The 13,612-nt window shown below is 47.4% G+C and overlaps 1 protein-coding gene across 1 annotated transcript; it reads right to left on the minus strand.

Annotated features, from left to right (window-relative positions):
• Positions 1 to 7,996: 7,996 nt before the first annotated feature.
• LOC119967954 (probable G-protein coupled receptor 139) lies at positions 7,997 to 10,732 on the minus strand. Its single transcript, XM_038801053.1, has 2 exons — positions 10,553 to 10,732; positions 7,997 to 8,916 (listed from the first exon to the last, which is right to left on the minus strand). The coding sequence occupies exons 1-2, from the start codon at positions 10,620 to 10,622 to the stop codon at positions 7,997 to 7,999; spliced, it is 990 nt and encodes a 329-aa protein (XP_038656981.1). The 5' UTR covers positions 10,623 to 10,732.
• Positions 10,733 to 13,612: the final 2,880 nt, after the last annotated feature.

Genomic DNA, 13,612 nt, shown 5'->3' on the forward strand with positions numbered 1-13,612 from the left:
TGGCTGGGCGTGTCTAAGGTGGCCGTTGGCCTTTCTTTGTTTGTGTCTTTTCTGGTGCCGGGCTGTCTGCCTTAGTATTGGTTACTTGAATGTTATTCCTTTGTTCCCGGAGATGGGCCATCAATATGCAAATTGACCTACAGTTTCAGTCTCGTCTGGGAGTTGCCTTCTCAATACGCATCCGGGTTCTGTGCCTGCCTGCTTTCTTAGCATTGTCCATGTTTCCCTATAGTCTTTGGAAACATCGATTTTGTATTCTGGAAGTGACCATCCTAGATGGCTATACTCTCACCTTTTGATCCTCAACGCGAAGCATGAAGGATCAATTAACTGCATCTTCTTTGTTCTCCTCTGAAGTCGGGCACCCATAAGTAAGGACAGGCCCTACACTGCTCTGTCCTATGAATGAGAGTTTTTCCTAAATTACTTCATGTACGTACATCATCATAAAATTCTACGGGGTGCTATGACATTCAGGCATGCATTACAAAATAACAAAAAACTGGAACCTCTAACTATCCTTAACTAAACTATCCTCAATCAATCAAAATAATTTACAACATTTTAAACTGTACAATAGCAGCAACACAGGGCTCTCTGGCTTGGCAGTCAAGCACAGAGTTTTACATTTATTTTTATTGGAAATGAACAAAACACACAAAAAAACGGATGCACTTTAATTCATTTAAAGGGGTTGGGGGGTTTGTATAAGTCCGAAAATAGGGGATTTAAATGTGCATATCGGAGTGCGAGTGCGGGAGTCTTTCCTCCGCCATTTCCTCACCTGAGGGTCTGCACGACACTGCAGAGTATCGCAAGTCCTAATAGTGATTCCACAATGTAGGAAAGGGAGTACCAGGTTATGAACTTGTCACAGCAGGTCGGTGTACTGGTTAATGTCTCGGGGTACAGTGTATGGCAGGGGTGTGTATCATTCACGACCTGCATGGTAGGGGTCAAGGGGGTAGCGTCCACGCGCAACTGGAGGGATCCCGCTAAGATCCAACTGTAGAGCAGATTGGTTGTCTTCATCTTTTCTCCTTTCTGTCTTCTTCTCTTCTTCTGAGGTTCATGAGGTTCCAGAGTTCGATGGACACAAGCATAACATCTGTTATTATCTTGCTTAAGATCTCGTAGGTCTATCTGTCTGTCCTTTATTGCCAATTACCCATTATAATTGGTCACAATCTGTTACTCCCTCATTTTTTTTTTAACCAAATCTTTGGGACAAGACATCCGAGAAAACTGACACAGTGCGAGCTGTCTCGCAGCCTGTGCGATCTACCATCCCAGTGTTCGAGGATGTAAATAGTATCTGGAAGCAACCTAAGGGTCGCCATAAACAAACATAAGAATTTCAAACTAAAAGTGCCAAAATGAGGTGCGTATGGGCCGCGGCGGGTAAGAATGGGTGGAATCCCCGGGTAGGATGGTGACCAGTGCCGTATGTGCACTACCCAAGCGTAGCTGACCAGGGGGTCCTCAGGCAGGGCGGGGACCAATGCCGTTACTCCACTGCCTGAGTGGCCGCTCAAGAACGGGTAAGAGTGTGGGCGTCGTGGTGGTTGCAGTTATGCATCTCCTGCCTCGAAGCAGAAGAGCAGTTATGAACTGTTGTCTCTGAACAAATTGTTCCTTTAACTGCCAGAGGGCGTCAAAGGAGTGGTGGCGTGGGGCCATAAAACATGTCGCGAACAAACAACATTCAACATTGACAGTAACAAACATTGAAACAACAAACTAACATAATAAAATCGTGCAGGTTCCATCAGAAAGGACACCTTAAATCTCCATCAGTTCCTTTTTACCATCATGTGGACACCTCAGTGCTCCACAACGAACAGAGTCGCAAAGGGATTCATTTGGTGGGAGTCAGACTCTAAGTCATCATCTTCTCCCGGTTGCCATACTCTTGACTGGAATAGTTGTGCTGAAGCTGTGTGGGGCAAATTGGGGTCCATCTCATCATTCTGGCTGAGCCTGAACGAATTGTGTCGGTGCCAGTATTTCGTTTTGAGGTTGGAGCTGCTAGGGGTCAATCCATAATCGTCGGGTGGTGGGTCTGAATCAGGGGATTTAATGTACATTATCTCGTAGGTGTCGCTGGAATCATGTTTGGAGTCGCTGGGAGTGGGGCCTGGTGCAGGGGTGTAATAGCGTGGTGTGCTGTGGCTGCAGCTGTCGCTATCACTGTCGCTGTCGGTTGGGGGCAGTGAGAGGCGGAGTCGTGCCTCAGGGGGTGGAGTCGAAGTCGGGTCTGAGGATGGAGATGGACAGGTTGGGGATGGGTAGGAAAAGGTCGTTCGTGGCCAGGGCGTGCTCATCTGCTGCGAGCGAAATGTGGTGTGAGTGGTTGGCCTGTGAGCCATAAGCCTTAAGCTGGTTTATGTGGAACCAATGGCAGACTTGCCATTGGGATATGTGACCTTGTATACAGAGGGGCTGACTTTGTCAGAGATGGAGTACGGTCCAGAAAATTTTGGGGAGAGGAACGAACTGGGGATGTATAGGACGAGCATGACTTGCTGCCCTACTACAATTTCTGTGGTGTGTACCGTCTTATCAAAGCAAACTATGCTTTGCTTCTTGCGGGTCCCAGGTCTGACAGCTGTTGCAAGCTGGGCTGCCTTTACATTTTCAATAATCTGCTGTACAGCCTTTTCATGCGTGAGGGCGGTGACTGCGGGGCTGGCCAAATCCAGTCCTAATAAATACTCTGTCCCTTTCATGGTGCGTCCAGTCATGAGGGTATGGGGGGGTGTATCCTGTGGACGTGGATACCGTGTTTCATATGAACATTAAGGCAAAGGGGAGAACTACAGGATCTAATACGCGTGAGGCGTATGCCACAGGGCCTAAACGATCATGTCGTTCATGGAGGAGCACGGCTGAAAGGGTTTGGTCGGTGCTTGGAACTTCAATTGCATACGGGGAGAGTGGATGTGGGACCTGTAACATGGGGGCTATGCTGAGAGCTCTTTTTAATGCATCCGTGTGCTGTGGAAGCCATTCCCAAGGTGCTTGCTTCTTGAGAAGGTCGGATAGGGGCGCTGCCTTTGTAGCAAAACCGTAAATATGGTTTCTACAGTAGCCAACCAGTCCTAGAAATGGTGGGAGGGCTGTGACATTATGGGGGAGGGACAATTTGACGATCGAGTAAATTCTCTTTTGCTCGATCTCATGTTTAGCATGCGTGATTACTGTCCCCAGGTAAATCACTTTTTCCTGTAAAATCTGGGCCTTCTTGGGGTTCACTTTACATCCAATCTGTTGTAAGAGTCCTAATAATTCATCGAGAAGCAAAATGTGCTCTTTCTTTGTGTCCACCTTCAGAAGCAAGTCATCTACATATTGGACCAACGGGCCAGGAAAATTTCGCTAAACCATTTGCCAGCTGTCAGTGGAAAATGGAGGGGGAGTTGTGGAAGCCTTGTGGAAGGCACGTCCACGTATATTGCTCTCCCTGGAATGTGAAAGCAAATTTGTATTGGAACGCTTTATCCAATGGAATGGACCAAAAGCCGTTGCTAATGTCCAAAAGCGAAAAAAACATTGACTGTAGTCCCTGTTTGAGCATGGTCTCAGGACTCGTGGCTACGGTGGGGACTGCTGCTGGGGTTACTTTGTTTAGTGCCCGATAATCAATGGTCAGTCACCTTGATCCATCGGATTTCCTGACAGTCCAAATTGGGGCATTGTTCGTGGAGGCTACTGATCGGAGTATGCCTTGATCAAGCAGACTCTGTATCGCTTTTGAGATTTCTCCCTCTGCTTCCTGGGGAAAACCATACTGCTTTTGGGGTCTGGGGTCGGGACCTGTAATATTCACTAAGCCAACGATCTTGCCACAGTCGTGCTTGTGCTGTTGAAATGCTGCTTTGTGTCGCTGCAGGACTTCCCTAACGTGTTTGTCCTGACTAATGGCTCGAGGGTCGAACCAGAAGTCTCCTACTGCGCTGATCCTATTTTCATAATTTCCAACTGTGAGTGTGGCGGGGACTCATGCTGCCTTTGCCATCTTCCACACACATCTATTTACTGGGTCGAATGATAGATTCTGGGAGCACATAAAGTCTATTCCTAAAATGTGTTTGGCTGTCTGGGGTAAGTCGACCTGAACTATGGGGTGTTTCGTTTTAATGTTCCCTATCTGTATTGCTACAGGGGCTGTGATGTGTCCCTGCTGTAAGTGCCCTGTAAAACCGATGAGAGTAATGGTGTCCGTGGTGGGCTATGTCTCTCTCTCTAAAACATTGCGGAGGAATTTATCGTGGTACGGGACCCTCCTGTGTCCCAAAGAAATTGCACGGGGTGTCCCCGGACGTTGCCTGCCACTACCGGTGTACTGGATTTCTCCCAAAGGCTGTCGCAGACCCAGGTTGGGGAGTCCGAACATCGTCAATTGGTGCCGTTCATATCTGGGGTATCAGATCGGGCGCTAACACTGTGAATTGGATTTGCCCTATTCCTATTTAGGGTGCCTGTCTGCTGGTGTCTCTGCTGCTTCTGGAGGGCTTGACATTCTCGTGCCATGTCCTAATTGGCCGCAATTATAACACTCCTGGGGTTTGGTCTGCTGTGGGCCGTTCCTGCCCTCATTTACCCATGCGGGGTTCTGGTGCGTCCTAACTGGATGCATGTCTGCCTGCTCTTCCTCAGTTCTACCGGACACTGTTTTTCCCTGCATGGACTGTTCCGAAGCATGGGAATAATCTCTTTGGTGCCCATTTCTCGTTGTGGGCCTCGTCTGAGGGGTCGTAATTTGCGCAACTCTCTATCCTGCCTCTGTCGCATGAGACAAGGATTCGAGTCCATTTGGATATATTATCTGGGGACAAATGGGCGCGTGCTAAATCTCCGAACACCGCAGTAAAATGTATCCACAAGCGTCCAGCAAACGCTGTGGGGTGCTCTGTCTTCTTTTGCCTACACCTGTTTCGGCCTTCTATGGGGTCTCCTTTGTTATAGCCGATCGCGTCCAGGATCGCTGTGTGCCTTTCTTGGAGTGTGCCTCCTCCTACATTTTGTGGGTCGGAAGCTCTTCACTTGCTCTCTCTCATCCAGGCCGTACATGGTCGCCTGCTGTTTTACTCTTGCAAAGAACTGGTGGGGGTCCGATGTGGGTAGGAACAGTGTAATTTCTCACACGCGTCCTTTAATTGAGTGACGGTTAATGGGGTCGTGTACAGGAAATCTGGGTCTCCGTCTGTTATGGCCCTGCACTGTGTGGTTACAGGGTTCATAGGGGTGTGTTCTGCCTGTGCAGTCGGGGGTTGGGATGCTTTTTGCTTCTGTGGTTTTTCCTGTGTACATGTGCCATGTACATATCTATGGGTAGTCTCACTTAACTCCTGCCAGTCGGTGCCATTTACTTGGTCTAATTGGGGTCCAAACGTGCTCTGGCACCCATTCTGAATAGAAAGCAGAGATTGCAGTTCTACAATTTGCTTCCGGCACTTTGCGTGGTCTACTGAGCTCTGCCTTTGTTCCGTCGTGGAAGTGTTGAGTGCTCATAGGGCTGCTTTTAAGCCGTTACACTGTTTCTGCAATTGTTCAACCTGTTGGTCGGTTTCCTGTCTTACCAGGACCGCGCGTTGCATGTCTTGGTAGGCCTTATCATATTGGGTCTGAAAACTACTCAGATGGGCAAGACAAGACTGGTGTGCCCGCTTGGCATCAGCCACCTCTTTGTCCCTCGCCGCTAACTCCTCTCTCAGTTCCCTGTTCTCTCTCTCAACCTCGCTCACATTTCCTTCACTATTCCTGTCTCTCTCTTCAATCTCCCTGCGAAGCGTCCTAATGACCTACTCTGTGCCTTGCAATTGTGCCAAGCAGGACACAATTGCCATCGGCTTGCAAGCTTTCCCGAAGCTCTTCTTGTGAATCTCCGACAGGTTCTCCCACCAAGTATGCCCAGTACTTCCGGTACCTGTTTTATCATTAGAGCAGAATTCACTCCAAAGGGGCCAGTCTTTCCCTTTGAGGTACATAGAACATAGAACAGTACAGCACAGAACAGGCCCTTCGGCCCTCAATGTTGTGCCGAGCCATGATCACCCTACTCAAACCCACGCATCCACCCTATACCCGTCACCCAACAACCCTTACTTTTATTAGGACACTACGGGCAATTTAGCATGGCCAATCCACCTAACCCACACATCTTTGGACTGTGGGAGGAAACCGGAGCACCCAGAGGAAACCCACGCACACAGGGGGAGGACATGCAGACTCCACACAGACAGTGACCCAGCCGGGAATCGAACCTGGGACCCTGGAGCTGTGAAGCATTTATGCTAACCACCATGCTACCCTGCTGCCCCTTTCTGATTTCCGAGCCATTCTCTCTAGGAGGCTTCTTCTTATACCCAATGGGGCTTAGTGCGCTTTTGGGTGGGTCTTGAACTTGGCCCCAATTAATTGGACCGTATCTTGATCACTCGTATTGATCTCGACCAATAAAGGGTGGGTACCCTGATGTCTGGGTGTGTCTAAGGTGGCCGTTGGCCTTGCTTTGTTTGTGTCTTTCTGGCGCCGGGCTGTCTGCCTTAGTATTGGTTACTTGAATGTTATTCCTTTGTTCCCGGAGATGGGCCATCAATGTGCTAATTGACCTACAGTTTCAGTCTCGTCTGGAAGTTGCCTTCTCAATACGCATCCAGGCTCTGTACCTGCCTACTTTCTGAGCATTGTCCATGTTTCCCTATAGTCTTTGCAAACATCCATTTTGTATTCTGGAAGTGGCCATCCCAGATGGCTACAATGCGATGGAAGATCTCCGATGCCGGGGCAATGCCAAACGGCATGCAATTATAGCTGTACCAGCCAAACGGTGTGTTGAAGGAGCGGAGCCTTCTGCTGGATTCATCCAGCACGATTTGCCAAAATCCATGTGACGCATCTAACTTGGTGAAAAGACGTGCGTGTGCCTATCATGACACATATTCCCCTATTTCTCAGTTGCTCTCCCTCTCCCCATGCTCCCCCCTTTCCCTCCCCTCCAGTCTTCCCCATCCCCTCCCCTTTAGTTGCTGGCTACAAACAGATCCTCGAAGATGTTGTCAAACTTTCTGCACATGCCATCGAATCTCTCCTCGGAGCCCCTAATTGAGAATTTGACCTTTTTAAGTTTCAGGAATTCAGCCAGGTCTGAGAGCCACTCTGAGGCTCTGGGAGGTGCTGCCGACTTCCACCCCAGCAGGAGTTTCCACCGGGCGACCAGAGAGACGAAGGCCAGTGCGCCTGCCCTCTTCCCTGTGAAGAGCTTTGGATGCTCTGACACCCATAAGACCATCACAAATGGGCATGGCTCCATCATGGCCTTGAAGAAGGCAGCCAAGAACACGTTGAGCCTGGGACAGGACCAGAACATGTGGGTATGGTTGGCCAGGCCCTCCTGACACCACTCACATTTGCCCTCCACCTTGGGGAAGAATCCGCTCATAAGTGACCTGGTTGGCTACATTCTGTCCAACACCTTGAGCTGCATTCAGCTTAACCTGGCGCAGGAGGAGGTGGCATTAACCATGAGCTTATTGAGTGGCGGAGCTGCTGCTGGAACTAAGTGGTTCGGTCCTGGTCCTAATTCATGTCTTCATGTGTTTTGATTCCCTTTAACTCGAGATCACTCTGTTTGGTCTGGAGTAATGGGAGAGAGCGTGCGAGGGACCTGGAGGGAGGGAGCTGGTCACACCAGGACTTGGGATGCTCACTGACATCAGCCACAATTCTTGGAGGAGTGTCTGAGCTTCAAAATCTTCTGTCGCAAGATAAATGGAGACCAAGTATAGAAACTTCTTACTGTAAAAATACATACTGCATGAATCATAAGTGGAGTTACTGTGGCTGGACGAGCAACCTTTGTTGTTGTGTCTGCTACAGAAAGAGAAATTTAACTCTATCCCTATGAACAACCATCATAAATTTCTAAAGGAGAGAAGATCGGACTGGTCAAAAACCTGAACTGAAACCTAATTCTAATGTTCCAAAGTCAATTCTAGATTGGTTTGGCTTCATTTTTAAACAATCCTTCAATCAGTATCCAGGGATATTTCAAAACCTTCTTCAACTCTTCCCTGAATTTCCTCTGGGTGGCTGCATAAATAAACGTGTTTATGCAGGAATTCAAAAGTTTTATCAAAGCTCCAGTTTCAGTGGCGATATACGCAGGCGCTGTGCGGTCACCTCGATAGTGTGTTGTGTTTGTCAGTCTTGTAGTTACAAAGCTCACTTGGGCTGTCAGCCACAACAGTACAAAACTGCCCGAGATAGTGAAGAGTAAAATTATGGATTTCCTTCGGTTCTCCATCTCTGAATCACTCTGATTCTCACTGCTGTGACTCCGGAGTCTCCTACGAACTCTGCTGGCCACTAAAACACGTCCAACTGTCAAAGAATTAAACAGGACAATTAAAGGAAACGGGAGCCAGACACGCCAGATGCTGTGAAACCAGATGCACACTGCACCAAAAGGTGAGAAAAAAAATGCCAGATTTGCCTGGCAGCCCCACCACAATTTGTTGATGATCTGTTCAGGTTCATAGGCAAAAAACATCGGGATGTTCTTTATAAAGGTCAGGATAGAGAACATTGTTATAACCAGAGCCGCAGTTCTCTCGGTGCAGTATTTTGTTTTAAATATCTGGCAGCAGATAATTATAAAACGGTCAAATGTGAAGGAAACAGTGAACCAAACAGCCAAATCGAGGCTGACAGCAGTCAGGTATAGAATGAACTTACAAACGGGAGTGTGAGACAGGAATGAATGTGGAAAATGATAACTGAAAATATAATACACCATTACATTGATAATCATAACTAGTAGATCTCCTGTTGCCATGGCCACCATGTAGATGGAGATACATTTGGAAAGGCCGCAGTTTCCTCGAGATAGTGTCACAATCGTCATTAGGTTTGCTGTAAGAGAGAGAAGAGAATTTGAGTACCACAATCTAAAAGCTGTGGAAAGAATAAACAGCGGCAAACATTTAAAGAAATGGTGCAAAATGTTCACCAATTAACATTCCATTGAAAAACTAAAATTCAGCAATAAATATCCATCCGTGACTTAGAATGGTGAGAATGATAGTTGATTAAAAGAATAGCCTTATAATGCTCCAAAGAATAGTAGCAAGCTTAAGAATCACAAATGTTTTAGAAACCATTAAAGGACCACCAAAATGTTGACGAGTAGGGAAAGAAATAGAATACTTGAGTAAATTCAACTAAAAACAGATTATAAGAGCTTTTACAAGTAGATTAAAATGAAGAGTGCAGTGAAAGTGCACATTGGTCCCTTGGAAGCAGAAACAGGAGAAATTATTATTGAGAAGAATAAAATATGAAAGACATTGAACAAATATTTTGTATCAGCCTTCACAGTCGAAGACACAAGTTTAATTCCAGAAATCGAGGGCAACCGAGGAAATTAAAACAATAAAGAAATTAAGGTAATTGATATCATCAGAAAAAAAGTATTAGAGAAAATTAAGGAACTAAAATCTGATTAAAAACCTTGTGACCTAATCGTCTCTACCTAGGTCTACACCATAGGATTCTAAAAGATGTAGCTGCAGAAACAGTTCCCTCGATTCTGGATAGTCCCAGAAGATTGGAAATTATGAATGTTGCACCTCTGTTCAAGAAAGGAGAGAAAGACAAAATGGGTAATATCGGCCAGCTAATCTGACATTAGTTGTCCGGAAAATGCTGGAATCTATCATCAAGAAAGTCTTAAAAATGCACTTCAAAAATCATAGAATAATTGGAAAAGGGCAAATTTATTGTACTTTTCACAGGATGTAACTAGTAGGGTCGATAACGGGGAACCAGTTGATGTAGTATACCTAGATTTCCAAGGCATTTGATCATAAAAGTTTAATGTACAAAAACGCATGGAGTTGGGATATGATATTAGGAAGGATAGATGGTTGGATAATGGACAGGAAGGAAAAAGTAAGCATAAAGGAGACATTTTCAACTTGGCAGGCTGGCTGTGACTATTTAAGTTACTCAATGATCAGTGCATTTGCAGCAGCCATATCCAAGGAAGTGGGCGGTAAATTGGAGTTGGAGCCCAAAATCAGCCATTATCATTCTTCAAACTCAATGGGTTGTATGGTCTACTCCTGCTCTCTTCTCGCCTTGTTGTTTACCTGATTCAAATATATATGGAAATGCTTGTTGAGAGCATTTTACTCTGCTGCAGATAATTAACAACACAGAACTGAGTGAGACACAATTAGTACTGGACCCATTTTTTTGGGAAACCTACCCACACATTTTCAGAAACCATTGCAGTTCTAAGTCTGCATGAGATGACAAGTTGGTGCAGAAGGTCATTAAAATCCTGGTGTGCAAAAGTTAAGAATTCAGTAAAGTTGTCAGATTACAGGAACATTGGAATTGAGGGTAAACGGTTCATGAATTTGTTCTGGTCATTATTGATTCTGTGCAACTGTAAATCCAGGAAACACCACACTTCATCAAACAGGCAGGAAGGACAAGGCGTGCATAAGTACAGATTAATCACAAACAGATTACAATAACTCACCGGGAACACCAACAACTGCGAGAATCGGGTAGTAAATCTCCTTTATCAGCAGAATAGTCAGCTGCCCCATTTTCTGTGACAGTGGATGAATTCTGTCCAAGCTGAAAGTCTTTGACTCGTACACGGCAGAGGCACAGGAAGGGAGCTTTATATTTACCGCACATCAACCATCCGGGGAGTCAGTCACATTACATCATTAGTAGCATTAGTGACAGTCACTGAACAAATAGAATCAATTAAATTGTTTTTCTGAAAAATATATAGTTGAGCTTGTTATTGCGCAGTTTACGAAAAATGCCAAAAATGAAAGTCAGAAGTCTTAAAACAGCCGGTTAAAGTCCAACATGTTTATTTGGAATCACTGGCAGCTCCTTCCTCAGGTGAATCAAGCTACGCTCCGAAATCAAGTGATTCCAAACAAACCTGTTGGACTTTAACCTGGTGCTGTGAGACTTCTTACTGTGCTCACCCCGTCCAACGCCAGCATCTCCACATCATGGCTAAATAGAAACAATTAGATTGTATCATAGAGTCAAACAGTACAGAAGAAACCCCTCGGCCCATCAACCCTGCACCAACAAAAAAAGACTCGAAATCTTCATTAACCCCACTTTTCAAGTGCTTGTCCGAGCACTTTTTAAAGATTTTGAGGTTTGCTGCCTGAACTGTACACAGTACTCCAGCTGTGGCCTAACTAATGTCCTGTACAGCTGCAACATAACCTCCTGTTCTTATAATCAATGCCACAGCTGATAAAGGCAAGTGTCCCGTATGCTTTCTTAACTGCCCTATTCATCTGTCCTGCCACCTTCAGGGATATTTGGATAAGCCCCCCAAGGTACTTCCGTTCCCCCTGATACAACCCCTTCATGTCCAGTTATGATGCCTACACATGCCACCATAGCACCACACACCCTAATCCGTCAGGTGCGCGGCTCACAAAGCCCTATCTTTGCCCCCACAGAAAAGACTGCCCATAAGAAGTAGGAAACAGCCAAGACGTGGTGGGGGGCGCGGAGTACCAGAGATCTAAATCCTCACCCCCTATGAGGAACAGGCCCTGGCGACTGCAGGGTTACCAAGGAGACAGCTGTCACTGACTGCAAGGTTAGGTTGCACCGCCAAGGTGAGCATCCATTGCCCCTTCACCCAGGTAACCTGTCTCAAGTGAGCTGTTGATGTCAGGCAAAAAGACCCTTCCCTCTCACAGACCGCATGTCCATATCACGCTTCATCTTCATTTGATGGAGCCAGGCCATTTGGAGTCATGTCCCCTCCTCTGAGGAAACCCCCATCGAGGTGTCACAGCTATCACCCCAAGTTTCTGTCAGTGCAGAGACACACACTTCAGTGGCTACATTAGTGGACAGGACTGAGGCTCAATCTGCTGAGCACCACATAGCTGCTGATGGACGCCTGCCAAGGGCATCAAAGGCCACATGCTCAAAAAGCAGAAGGTTGCCTCCACCTCTAATGTGCATCCTGGGGATACACCCAGACATAGCAATAGACCACAAACAATCAAGAAGATTGAGGATCACTGAGTGGGCAAGGGAGGATGAATGCACTATCTGTACCGAGAGGAAATGGAAATGTCAAATGTTCAGAAATAAAACATGCACACCTGGAACCTGTGAAGCCTCAGTCAACTCAGTCAACTCAATGGGCCGAATGGCCTCCTTCTGCACTGTAAATTCTATGAATCTATCTATGAACTTGATCTTCACAGCGGGCCAGCCTGCACCCCCACCCCATGTTGACCTCCAATCCCCTCACCCCGCCTTCCCTGGACAAGTGGTCCAAGATCAAACACCCCTTCGGTCACCAGTCTCCACGGGTACCTCTTACCCCCCAAAGCATCATCCTGGGGTGGTTCCAGAAGACGCCATGGATCTTCGAGAATCCCAGGATGTAGCTGTCATGCATGCTCCCTGGGAAGCGTGTACACACATGCATGATCTAGAGGTGGTGGTCACACATGAGTTGAACATTCAGGGAGTGGAACCCCTTCCTGTAAATGAAGGAAACTCCCTGATGTCCCGGTGCACACAAGGCGACATCCATGCCATCAAATACCCCCGGACCTGCAGTATCCCAGTGATGGCAGAGAATCCTGCAGCAGGGCATCTTGGTGAGCTTGGTCCAGCTCAAATGTGGTAGAGGAAGCTGCGTGGGCAGACAAGGCATTGGTGACCTCACGGATGTACTTGTGAGCTGTAGCTTGTGAAAAGCTGCACAGGTCCCTGCTCGAGCCCTGGAATGAACAGGCAGCACAGACATTTGGGGCTGTGGGTGCCCTCCTTCGCCATGGGCTGTCTAGTCCGCTACCCATGGCACAGGTGCCACACTGTCTCTTTGTTGAGACGGAGCCTCCCGCGGCACATCATAGAATTTACAGTGCAGTAGGAGGCCATTCGGCCCATCAAGACTGCACCAGCCCTTTGGAAGAGCACCCCACACAAGCCCATACCTCCACCCTATTCCTGTAACCCCACCCAACACTGAGGGCAATTTTGGTCAGTAAGGGCAATTTATCATGGCCAATCCACCTAACCTGCACATCTTTGGACCGATGATGCCTGTACACCTTGGACGATCTCTGGCATCCCCCTCTGGGTTCTCCTCGGCCTGATAGGTGGCCGGGTATTCAGGGTGTGCGGCTGCCGCCTGCACATGGGGTGCCGCCTCTAACCTGTGTCAACCTGCTGCCTTCTCTGGCGTCTGGCTGCCTGGGCTGCCACCAGCACCGCGAGGGCATCCTCTGTGGGTCCGACACCACCATCCATTTTTGTATCGGTGAGGAATCAGGGGCTGGTTTAGCTTACACAGCTAAATCGCTGGCTTTTAAAGCAGGCCAGCAGCACGGTTCGATTCCCGTACCAGCCTCCCCGGACAGGCGCCGGAATGTGGTGACTAGGGGCTTTTCACAGTAACTTCATTGAAGCCTACTCGTGACAATAAGCGGTTTTCATTTCATTTCATTTCATTTCATTTCAATTGGAGAAGGAGGGAGACTGAGATTCAGTGAGAGCCTCCACCCCGGGACCCTCAAATCCCCCA

Source organism: Scyliorhinus canicula, chromosome 6 (assembly GCF_902713615.1).
Source record: "Scyliorhinus canicula chromosome 6, sScyCan1.1, whole genome shotgun sequence".
Classification (NCBI taxonomy): Eukaryota; Metazoa; Chordata; class Chondrichthyes; order Carcharhiniformes; family Scyliorhinidae; genus Scyliorhinus; species Scyliorhinus canicula.